At 38.4% G+C, this 12,661-nt stretch overlaps 1 protein-coding gene across 2 annotated transcripts in view; it reads left to right on the top strand.

The window, feature by feature from the left end:
* The window catches only part of LOC117810595 (chromodomain Y-like protein 2), a 40,758-nt gene extending 28,712 nt beyond the window's left edge, over positions 1 to 12,046 (top strand). The window contains exons 3-8 of one of the 2 annotated variants that reach the window (XM_034680508.1): positions 541 to 758; positions 9,122 to 9,294; positions 9,390 to 9,600; positions 9,748 to 9,891; positions 11,502 to 11,690; positions 11,732 to 12,046. In XM_034680508.1, the coding sequence (XP_034536399.1) occupies positions 541 to 758; positions 9,122 to 9,294; positions 9,390 to 9,600; positions 9,748 to 9,891; positions 11,502 to 11,660 (905 nt within the window). In that variant the 3' untranslated portion in view covers positions 11,661 to 11,690; positions 11,732 to 12,046. Of the gene's footprint in view, positions 1 to 540; positions 759 to 9,121; positions 9,295 to 9,389; positions 9,601 to 9,747; positions 9,892 to 11,501 lie in introns of both variants that reach the window. The other variant, XM_034680507.1, reaches the window with a different exon arrangement.
* Positions 12,047 to 12,661: the final 615 nt, after the last annotated feature.

Below are 12,661 nucleotides of genomic sequence, written 5' to 3'. Positions count from 1 at the left end.
CAAAGTAGTAAACCTCTTCTCATCTTTACTTCTGTGAAACTCAGCCACTCTGGAGTGCTCATTTAAACATGTCATTTACCTTACAAATTACCAATAAATACAGATTAACCTTACTATTCCTAATTCCGTCTGGTGTTTTTTTAGCATTACACAACTTTTTCAGTATTTTGTTGAACTTTGGGTTGTACAATGTAACAAACTTACCTAACCACACCTACCGTTACCAAAACTGACCTAACCTGAGTAAACAATTGAATATTAATATCTAAATGTTCATTGGAAACATCTGTTACAGTCCTTAAGCATATGCTGGTCTAATTTTGAGGGCCATGTAAACAGACATTACTTGAAGAATGGACGGTGATGTTTTATAGCCTTGGAACAGCAGATAAATAGGTGTTACCATAGTGTTAAAGTATTCATTTAAATTATGTTACTTTAATGGGGTTTATTTAAATATCAATTTAAATTGCAGGTGTCTAATACCTAACTGTTTTTTTCGAAAGAAACTGACCTGTTTTGTCACCCCCTTTATGTCAGGCTCCCCTCTGCCCAATGGAAACATGCATCTACACAGCTCAGTGAAGAGGAAGTTGGGCGAGGAGAAAGGTTATGTGTTCGACAAGCGGCTCAGGTACAATGTGCGACAGAACGAGAGCAACTGTCGATTCCGAGACATCGTGGTCAGGAAGGAGGAAGGCTTCACGCACGTCCTGCTCTCAAGCCAAACGACGGACAACAACGCTCTGACACCAGAGGTAAAAATAGGAATGTACTCACACCTACATAAACTGTTTTAATGCATACGAAAGGCACTCATTTGTTTTATTTTTCACTTATCCCTTTTTTGTTTTTCTGGTATGTATTAATAACTAAAGACCTACTTTCAATGTTGTTACATTATATCCCAGTTGAAATAGAGCTCAGTATGAGGAAGAGTAAAAGAGACAAGTTTCCCCATTACATGCTGTAGAGATGCCCTGAAGCTATGCACTAACTCTACAACTGCTGCTGGGGAGCTTTTCAGGAGACAACTTTCAGAAACTGTGGTTTTATTTGACAACTTGCAGGTTTGACTATGTTTAGCTTCGGCTTCATTAATCTTCCACAGGGCATTGCTGAAAAATATACTCAATAATAAAAAGGTTAGGAAATATCTCTTTGGGCTCCGTCTTTAGAACTGACGCAGTGTTTCCTTATAACTGCCTCCTGCCAGACAAGGTTTCAACAAGTAGATTAATTGGGGGCACTTATAATCCAGCGTTATGCCATCTGTTGTTATTGCAGCAAAATGTCAGCTGAACTAGAGTGGAAAATATGCAGCAAGTTCAGAAGAGAGCATTACATATTTATACTTCAAGAGAACTGGAGAACCAAGGAAAACGTTTAAGAAAAGTCTAGTCTGACATAATTGTAAGATGTTTCTATGATGAAGCAAATTTCCTTTTTTTAAAGTTACAGTCCGGTTATTAGTTTCAAACAGGGATATACAGAAGCCAGAGTAGTGATCAATGCAAAGTTGATTTACCATTACATTGAACACATGGAAAAATAATCTGTCTATTTTTAGGACAAACACTTCAGATTGCTCAATGATATTCTAGCTGAGTCTCTCTGCAGGCGTTAAAGGTGCATAATCTATGTCAAGCAGTGTTCAGTGGCTTTTTCAGATATTTTCTCACAACCTCCTCAGCAATTTGTCAATCACCTGCTAACTTGATGTCAATCAAATCCCCCATATAATCATTTTTCTTTTTAATAGGCAGAAACCCCGAGCAGAACCAGACTCATGTTGAACAGACATCTGCTGAGACCTGACCATCTGTTGAGTGTAGGAGGGGGATAGAGGGAGATGCAGAAAGAAAGTCAACATATCTTACATTACCAATTACAATGATAATGATCATAATAGCGGCAGTATATCAATTATGGCAGTTGGAGGGGAGTAGGTATAAGAATACAATTAAAATTATATTGATAGTAAAAGTAAGACTGGTACAAATAGTTGCAGCAGATTCAGTCAGGCAGGTCCACAGGAGCAAGGAATCTGCAGCAAAGATTTAGAAGAACATAGAGACAAGGGAGCTCAGGAACGCAGAGATCTGTGGTAATGAACTTTAATTGGACATGAGGATTTTAAGTTAGCAACATGTACAGATAGAGGCGAGAGAGGGAAAGAGCAAAGTGTGCCAGCTCCCTCAGCAGTCTCAGTCCATAGCAGCATAACAAAGAGCTGGTTTAAGCCTAAACCAGCTCTAAATTTAACATTTTAATTGTAATTTTGCCGCACTGATGGACGTACTGTAAGTATGGGCCGATTATTTCAAAGTTTTAAACTGATTATAAATGACTACTTATACAAATGTGTGTCTGTCTGTAGCACTGCAGTTCACTGGCTATCTGCTCTGATGCTGTAGCCTCTTGCATTGTGATGATCCATTTGCAGAATTGACCGCCTGCAGGAAAATACCAGCCTGTGATTGGTCGCTCTTTTTCACACTCGAATCAGCAGGAAGCTGCTCTGCTTTAAGTTCTCCTCGATGAATTCAGCAGCTTCACAGTTCAGTAGATGCTCTCCTCAGCTGCACTCCTGTCTGCTAGTCTGTTTACTTTTGAACTTTTTGTATTAGCTATTGTGACGCTTTGTAGCCTTCAATTTTAAAAAGGTGTCATTTATGAACTACCACGCATCCAGAGCAGGAATTCATTTTGAATCTATTTGTGAGTCAAGTTAGCTGGGGATTATCCCAAAATGCTTTAGATTAATTTATAAATGATGAGAAAACTTATCATGCATTTCTGTTAAATTTGCCTTCCACAAATGATGTTGACCCAGCACAAATACACCCAAGAGGCCATTTCCCATTTTGTTTTTACTTTATTATTAAGAAAATTGCTAGAAAAATATAAAAAAAGCTGATTATAAAAAGTAATAGTCTGTTAACTTATTTTCAGTATTGACCTTTTGTGAGTTGACAGATTTTAAATGAATGAAAATAGAGTATTTACGCTTCCTTCGAGCTCAGTTAATGTAAGAGCAAGTTAAACTTCAGATAATGTCATGTATCATAGTCATTCACCTCTGGCTCCTGAATCTAAGCATACAGGATTTTCCTCTTCTCAGATTGAAGGATTGCGGGTTGTGTCTCAGATCTTCCACACAGGGTGGTTCTGGCTTTGATAGAGCGCCCGTGTGCACAGCAGCCTGCACTTCACACACACTGAAGTGGCCTTAACTGTGTGCGCACATGTGTGTGTACTTTCATGTGTGACAGTAAGCCCGTAAGCTGTGGGCTTATCAAACAGCTCTGATAGCTCCTTTTCTGCCTCTGAGTCTTTGAAGCTACAGTACAGGAACAAGAGAGTTAGCCCATGTGCTCACTGATGGCTGAAAATCTTCTAAAATATCCCTGCACGTTTTTCATCCAAACACTCAGAGCCTGATTTAAGTGAGGAAGTCCCTGAGCTCTTAGCTACTGCTTTGTCCGTCACCATTCTTTTACACAGAGGCTCTCTGTCCATGGTTTTCAAATAACACCATGTATGTTCTTTTAAACGACACAATGAGCAAAAAAAATACAACCTTTTTATTACAAAAGAGAGGCATCTGGATCTTTCATTTAAAGTAAATTAAGCATTTGAAGAAGTAGCACACTGTATGCAAATACTTTCTATGATAGCCTGCTACAGTCCAGTTCAGTTTGTTGGTTATCCAAGCTATTTAGTCACAAAGACATGGCTATCTTTAAAGCTCCTCTGGAGGACTTGTATTTTGCATTGATTTAGTTCCTCTGTTGAAAAAGTGGTACTTCTTAAAGCTGGGATTGGTTGTCAGATTTAGATACACTTTTTGTTATACTGGTTAAAATGATCTTTCTGCCCCGATGGCAATGTGTTCTTAAAAAAGAGCAAAAAAAGCCGTTATCTACAGCCGGAGTAAACCTGGGAAAACACCAACCAATCAAATTATGAAAACAATCAAATCCCGTCCTACCGTTCTGCCCACCTCCTGCGCATACATTTCATGTTTGTTTGTGTTTTTAACTTTCACTATGATAATGTTTTGGTGTTTTCTTACTGCTGAGTGAGACATGAGTTGACATAGTGCAAAACACAAACGATGTGCTGAGGACCTGTTCTGAGCCAGTAACGATCATATGGTCGCGCATCAGTGACGCTTGTGCATGTGAGTGGGGTGTTGTTTTGGAGGAGCTGCAAAGGGAGGGGGGGTTAGACAGAGTCCTAAGGAAATGCTACATTCAAATTCATGCTAGTTTTCCGTAACTTCCATTCCTAGCTTTAACTATTTTTCTGGTCTTCTCTTGTACATGATAAGTATTACATTAACTGTTTTCTAGCAGTCTTGGCAATGAACTGAATGATTTTTTAAAGCTGATACTGAAATGCCAGGTCACATTTAGTGATCACTAAAGCCGCACAGAGAAAACAGGGGGTCATGAAGGCTGTCAAGTTTGCACAACAAAAAGCAGCAGGAGGACCCTTTCCATGGGAGGAATCATAGCTGAACTTGAACTTAAATCTGAAAAAGACAGAGATAAAAAGCTCACTACGAAGGAGGAGGAGGAGGGTTAATGATGAGCCGAAGCATGCAGGCATGGCATAGATTGGCGGTACAGTCTCCTAAGAGGTGATCAGAATGAGAACTGAAAAAATGTATGCAAGGGTGAGTGACAGGAGTAGACTTTGCTGTTAGTTTTGACTTGAAAGATAGAAAATAAGGCTGAAATGACAACAAAAAGCCTATCCTTTTTAGGGAAAAGTTTTATTGACAAATAAGCCTGTCTCCCATTGATGCCTGTCCCAAATTAAGACAGGGTGAGTTTACAGATTAAAACAAATAGAATAGAACAATACAAATTTTAAGTCTCAACATTTGATATGTTGTTTATTTTTTAACTAAACAAAGGGTTACAATGATTTGCAAACCATCAACTTCTAAAATGCCTATTTTTACAGAAGGACAAAACATGTTTAAAGCCTTGTACCAAAATAGTTTTGGTCTCTATACATAATTAATTTGTTTCTAAGATAGTTGTGGGTTACTTTTTGTATGACTCATCTGTTTTTTGTTTATCAAGGCTAATAGTTATACAAAATGATGAAAGGGGCATGGCTGATTTGACTGACAGGTTGGTGAGTGGTTTCTGTTTGCCAGTCTACGGCCTCAACTTAATCTCTTAGCTGTTTCTTGAACAACCAGTTAGTGTGACTCATTTCCAGTTGGGTGACAGCCTTTATTGAGCTTCATAATGCCCCTCCAAACCAATGGGTGACCTCACTGAGACAACACACACAATTATATGAAATAAAGCCTTACATACTCGCCTTTTTAGCCAATACCCCCAACCCCTACACCTACTGTAACCAACAAATAAATACCAAATCAAAATATGTCTGCCAAGTTAAAACTAACCCTGGCCAAGTTCCAGGTACTTCACAAGTGCCTCAGCTTGTTTTACAAAGTATAGGAGTGACAAACCAATAGTTATGCTCAAAATCACACAGTTCAAACCACAGCACAGACAATCAATACCAGAGGACTAACTGAACCCAAACTGGCTTGACTGTGGAACTCTTGAGAGGTTCAGTTTCTGATTGTATCCTTGTGATTGGTCTGGTTGATGAAGTGCTTCAGCAATCACAATCATTGATCTGGCAGCCAATGGTGGGTTGACCTAGAGAGACACACACTCACTCTCACTCACACACACACAAAACTGAAAAAGCGTAGACATGAGTTTAGATGCTTTTACTTTAGATATGTTGAGTTTTCATGTTGGAGAAAGTTCAATTGAGGAAAAGGTCAAAAAATTATGAAGAAGAAACTGACTTCTAAGGGTATATGCTTCTCTGTTTATATGCGGAGTGTCTTATTGCATTTCTTTGTTAATGCTACTGTTGAGGCAGCAGTTGGGCCTGAGACAAATTTAGCTTAGAGCACAATACAGTGTATTGTATTGAATCGTTACATATCGTTCCGTTTCATATTGCATTATTTCCTATCATATTGCATTGAATCCCATCATATCCTGTTGTATCTTATTGTATCAAATCATATACCGTATCAGATCCAAGCGGCAACATCTGGTCTAAAAATATGAGTCCAATGCGGAAATGCTAAAAACTGCAGTTCATTGAGGATCTGCTTGAGGCTGGCTCTGGAAGTACCAGAAACCACATACACACGAATTTAAAAAAATGATCTTTACAGCAGAAATAAACATGTTTACAGCCTGGTACAAAAGACGAGTGTAGTCTGGATAGCTCATTTCTCGATCAGCACACACTGCAGGGGGGGGGGGGGTGAATTTTTTTCTAACGTGGCAATTTCAAAGATATTGAGATTACAAGTCTTCCAATGAGAGGCATAGCTGACTTGATTGACAGGCGGGGACACTGTAGCTGTTGGCTAGGAGGCTCAATACCCGCCTCTTTATGTCACACTCTCTCGACAGCAGCAATATGGCTCCTGACAACGATTGGTTTCAAAACAACTCTTCAGAAACAGATGGGTGATGTCACGGATACAAGTCCATATTTTATACAGTCTGTGATCAGATCACATCATATCGGATAGTATCCCATCTAATCCCATACATATTGTACTGCATCATATCACATTGTATAGTATCACATCTTTTTGTATCATAACGGATCATATATTGTGTTGTATGATATTGGATAGTGTTCGGTCTAATCATATCTTATTATATTGTATTCTATAGTATTGGATAATATCACACTATCGTATCATATCGTATCTAATAAAATCGTATTATATCATCAGTATCTCTTAAGTCCTATCTTTCTAACAGGTCTCATGTCTTACTATATCATACCACACTGTATTGTATTGCATCATATTGCTTGATATTTTATCATATTGTACAGTATCATATGGGATATATCGCATCTTATCATATTTTATCATTCTTATCTTATTGGATAGTATTAGATAATATCACACTACCGTACGTATTGTAACATATCGTGTCATATTGGATAGTATTGCATCTTATAGTATTTAATTCTATCCTGTCATGTTGTATTGTATTGTGCCCTCTTGTAACTGTATTGAATTCTATCATATGGTTTCGTACTATATCTTTGGAAAAAGGCTGGTTAGATTAATAAATACTTGAAATAAAGTGTAAATGGATTGAATATCTCCAAATTCAAGGCATTTTTCAGATTCAATGATGAGTTTTGTGACTCTCCCTTTGTCAGTGATGATGAACTCCAACCAAGTGCCCTTAAGAGTTAACTGCTGAGAGTCTGTTCTTTAGGGAGTGGTGAATGAGTGAAGGATGGAGGGGGGTAAAATGTAGCCCCTGAAAAAAACAAAAACAATTTCTGCTCTCAGAAATCAAAAAATGCCCCACAGGAAAATGCTAAATAGATAAGAATAAATAAATGATTTCTCGCACATAACATCAAACAGCATCTGGAAACTGGAGTGAACTGAAAACAGCCTGTCAGACCTGCTCAATTCTAAAAAGGCACAAAAAACGAATGATTGATTGACTTCTCCCCACCCCTGCAGGCAGTGTTTTCATTTCAAGCTGGTGCTTACTGTTGCCGGCCTCTTTGTTGTGGATACCACCTGTGTTTGTCTACAAATGTCCTTTAGGCCTCTGCTCACTGCACATGAATGTCACTTTGGCTGCTGAGCTCTTCCTCCTCCATGTCTCGCAGACTGGAACCAGCATCTGCCCATCTCTGCTTCTTGTTTCTGAGCAGGATTTTCATTCAACTTAGTAGAATAATATCATTGTCATAGTCATCACACACAGACACGCACACACACACACACACACACACACACACACACACACACACACACACACACACACACACACACACACACACACACACACACACACACACAGCCAGTAAAAACAGGGGACAGATTATGTGCTTGAGGAAAGAGAGAGAATTAAGTTTCTTTGAGGTTGAATGACTAATATGGGTCAGGGGTGATAATCTGATTAAAAAGCAGCATTAAAGTGTGCAGATAGGCAGCAGACAGTGATGTGGGTGTGGGGTTTTTGGGTGACATCTTATCAGATTGGATGTCTAACAATGAGGGCTCAAACCTTCTTTTATCATCAAATGTGACTTTTTAAAATAGAAAACAACTTCATTTTGTCTTGAACACAAAATAGGTTGTAATTCCTATGACTGGCTTACAAGGAGGCATGCCACCCATGATCATGTAATCATATAATTTGTATTCTGTTATTTTTTTGTGAAGTTATTGTTACAAGCTATAGGTAACTGCCGAAACCTTAGATAAATGTTTTACATTTGTTGTACTTTTCTATAGTTGTATCAAAGATTGTGTCATGATTAAAGGAACTGAATCTCAACAGGAGGTGAGGAGGTGTCTCCTGCCAAGGACAGTTTTTATTGATGTACCTGATTGAAGCTTACAATAAGCTTAAAGCTAATGCCATCATTGTTTGAAATAAATGACACACTTAAAGCTTGAACTCTCTGAAATTTAGCAGACAAAATACTTTGAACTGTTTCTCCAGCAAATGGAGAGGTCTGGATCTAATAAATAGACAGAAGATGGGATCACTTCTTTAACAAACTCTTCTTCAGAATAGTATGGTGGGGGTCTTCTGTTCAAATTACGTAATGATGCATGTCTGATTCTGTTTGTATTTGGATGTAGCTATGCTTACATGACACTACTCCTGAAATGCATTTCTTGACACATGAAAAAGTTACCTTGCTGACTTAAAATCATTTGTTTGTAGCTAAGTGAATTATATACTTAAACAGATCTATGATGTAGATACATAAACAGATAAAAGATGGATAATTGGATCCTCAAAATCGGTGTTTCCTCAATAGATTATATGTTGGACACTTGTTGATATATCACTCTAGAAAAAATGCCCTATTGTGTTTACACTTCTCCACGGGCTGTCAGTATTGTATGTAAATAAACAAGCATTCTTTCATTCATTATGTATTACCTCTCATGCCTGCCTTTAAAAAAGAAAAATCACTCAGCATGTCAACCTATCCTCAGGTGTCAGATGAGTGCAGACAGTAATACATATCTCCTCCTCTTTCTCTTTTTCTTCAGATCATGAAGGAAGTGTGTCGAGCTCTTGGTAATGCAGCTGCTGATGACAGCAAATTATTGTTGCTGAGCTCCGTGGGGACTGTGTTCTGCAGTGGCTTAGAGCCGTCGTACCTGATCGGGCGTCTGTCCACTGACCGCAGGAAAGAGAGCGGCCGCATCGCAGATGCTGTTCGGTAATGAAAAATCTGTCCACTTATACCGGTGATTCTTTCATCACTTGCTTTCAGAGCTGACTGAGTTGGGACTAATTGTTCTGTGACCCCTTCAGGGATTTTGTGTTGGCATTCATCCACTTCAAGAAACCCATTGTGGTGGCCATAAACGGGCCTGCTCTGGGCTTAGGGGCCTCCATCCTGCCACTGTGTGACGTAGTGTGGGCCAGTGAGAGAGCCTGGTTTCAGACTCCATGTGCAGCCCTCCACCTCACCCCCTCTGGATGCTCCTCTTACACCTTCCCCCAGATCCTGGGTGTAGCTTTGGTGTGTCCCAGATATCAAGAACTAATTTGATTCTTCCACCTTAATTACCTGATTACTGTATATTTCTTCAAATTAAGCATTCGGATGGTATAGCTTTATTTAAAGTCATTTTTAAGTCATTTTTCCTCTTTTTGTCCTCAATGGCAGGCCAATGAGATGCTGTTTTGTGGGAGAAAACTCACAGCACAGGAAGCATGCAGTCGAGGCCTAGTGTCACAGGTCTTCTGGCCAACTACATTTAACCAAGAAGTGATGTTGCGTGTGAAGGAAATGGCATCGTGCAACGCAGTGGTAGGTTTTTGTGTGTATGACGGGGTGAACATTTTCATGATTATTTAAAAATTGTAAAATGTCAACTCACCGGGGTTTCAAACTGTTAACACTAGACAGAAAACTGTCACAGGCGGGATTCTCATCAAAAGAATTGCTTGTTAGCTTAAACTTTGAAAGATAAATACTCTTTCAAGATTATTTAACTATGTCCTAAAGTCTGCTCCGAGCACAATCTCACAGTGTTTTCCAGGTAAAGATCTTAAGAGGAGGTGATGCATTAGATGCAGTATCATCTACCTTAATTCCTACAGAATATGTGATGAGCCCCCTCCTGGGAACAAAATGCTACTACAGTTCTAAATGACATACAGTATATGGGTGTAGAAGCCCTAGTTTTCATATCATCACCCTATTAAAATAATGGCCTAAGTCCTTTTTGGACGAAAATGAGATTTTGGCCTAAATCATCTCTTGATGATTCTGGTCACCTCTGGTGAAATCACCTTTATCCTTAGTTGAAAGGATTATGCTCTTTATGCCTTATAGGACAATAGCCTATGTCAAGAGGTTGACTTAGACCATTTTATTCTTGTCCTAAGTCAACATTTTTGATTCTTTAGGATAAAATGTCTGACTTGGGTAATTTAACAAGCTTTCATGATGGCAGCTGCTTCAAGAGGCAACATAATCTATAGTGCAGAAGAGGCTCTAAACATGATTCTTGAATCAGTTTCTACCGGTTAGTGATAAGGTTTACTATCGACCTGACATTTGTTCAGTTTAGGTTAGAGTTATTTATGTTTTGAGTTTGCTTTATGGAATTAAAGGACAGTTAATAGTCAGGTTTCAAAAAGTAGTCAAAACTGGATGTTGGAAATGGGTTAAGTTCAATAAAAACCCAGCAAAGAAGTCCTGGAGAAGTGAGGAAAGGGACTGCCTCCTGACCAATTTGATTTACCTAACATTTGTTTAATTTAACTCAGGTTAATTTCAGTTTTGAGTTTGCACTATGGAATGAAAAGGCAGTTTATACCATGTTTAAAGTTGCCTAAGTCACACTAGAATGTTCGAAAATTGGCCCAAGTCCCCTCATTCTTTAATGTTAGTTGACACACAACGTTCTATGTATGTCAACAGTCATCCACTGTCAAGGCCTTTTTGATTGAAATGATTAATAAATATCATATGCTCTGCATTTGGTAAGGTTTTTGTGTTTTCCCCAAAACTCAAAAAAAATGACATAGGCCATTATTTTAATAGAGTGATGATATGGGTTACAACAAGGTCTACTATTTCTCTATAGCAGACTGTAGTCATGAAGCACTGAACATTCCTTGGGATGCAGTTCCAGTCAATGAATCTGGAGGAGTAGTTGTAATCATATCAGTCATCAGAAAGATGTCTTGTAAATTTGATATTTTGACAGCTAAGGACACCCCGCTCACTATATTTAATCTCTTACACATTGGTCTAATTAACTACGTTCAACTAGTTAGCCTCTTAAGTGTATCACTTTGGTATCTCTGTTTAGCCAATTTAAGATTAACCACTTCATATGCTTTGTAAATATCTTTTCTCTGAGTTGTAACAGTGCCAAATAAGTCTCTTGATTTGTCTGTGTCTTAAAGGTTTTGGAAGAATCCAAATGCCTGGTGAGAAGTATCATCATGTCAGTCCTGGAAGAAGTCAATGAGAAAGAGTGTCAGATGTTGAAGCAGCTGTGGTGCTCAACCAAAGGACTAGAGGCACTCTTCAGCTACCTGCATAACAAGACGTATGAGAAGTAATCATCCTTCCCAGAGAATGAGGGTCAAAGGTTACTCACAGGAGGACGTCCAGGATGAATGTGTTGTGATCTTCAACTGAAGGAAAAAGTTGCATTCACAGTTTTTGTTTCCGACCATCAGCTGAGGGGATTCTCTGGAGTTCTGTTCGCTTACACTTCTACCAACAAATTCTTCATGATCTTATTCTTTAAAGTTTTTGTTGGACCCGTTACTGTCCAATCGTGCATTCTCTAGGGGACAAAGAGCAAAGGGCCAAATGTGCATTGCATAAATGATCACTGAAAGAGGTTATTCAGGGAGGTACAGAGTGCTGCTGTTCATATGAGATACTAATGTGTTAGTGAAATCATCAGGATGTAGAATATCATTGTATGTCTAGTTGCACATGATACATTTACAGTAATATATGTTAATGTTAATGTTAATATATATATATATATATATATATATATATATATATATATATATATATATTTAGCAGTGTATAGAAGAGATTTCTTCTGTATATAAGATGCATTTTTCAGGACCGTGTTTGGTTGCTTATCGTTTGAAGTTGAAGTGTAAGCCAAAGTTTGCATGAGGACACTGTTTCCTGCTCCGTACATGCACATTCCTTCCTCTTCCCAAAAGCTATTATACATACATGCTCATGTGAAATTATGATTACCAGGAAAATATATGTACCCTCTAGATAATTCAAGGCATTTGATTTATTCTTCCTACTGTAAAAGTCTCTATCACACTGAGCAGCTTGTTTTCCTGTAACTTTGCTATCATTATTATCATCCCCATCAATTTGCTTCTGGTCCATGAAATTAAGATTAATGCTCTTGAAGGCTACTAATGAGACCGTCTGGTGCATAAGTACATTCAAAATCATACTCATACTGTCCATCCATCTGTCTTAGTTTCACATGCAACTACAAGTGCAACTCATATTTATACAAATCATTTCCCACTGAGTTCAGGATTTCTGAATTGAATGCACTTAGTTTTCTTAA

Source organism: Notolabrus celidotus, chromosome 3 (assembly GCF_009762535.1).
Source record: "Notolabrus celidotus isolate fNotCel1 chromosome 3, fNotCel1.pri, whole genome shotgun sequence".
In the NCBI taxonomy this organism is placed as follows: domain Eukaryota; kingdom Metazoa; phylum Chordata; class Actinopteri; order Labriformes; family Labridae; genus Notolabrus; species Notolabrus celidotus.
This window is presented reverse-complemented; position numbering and strand designations above follow the sequence as displayed.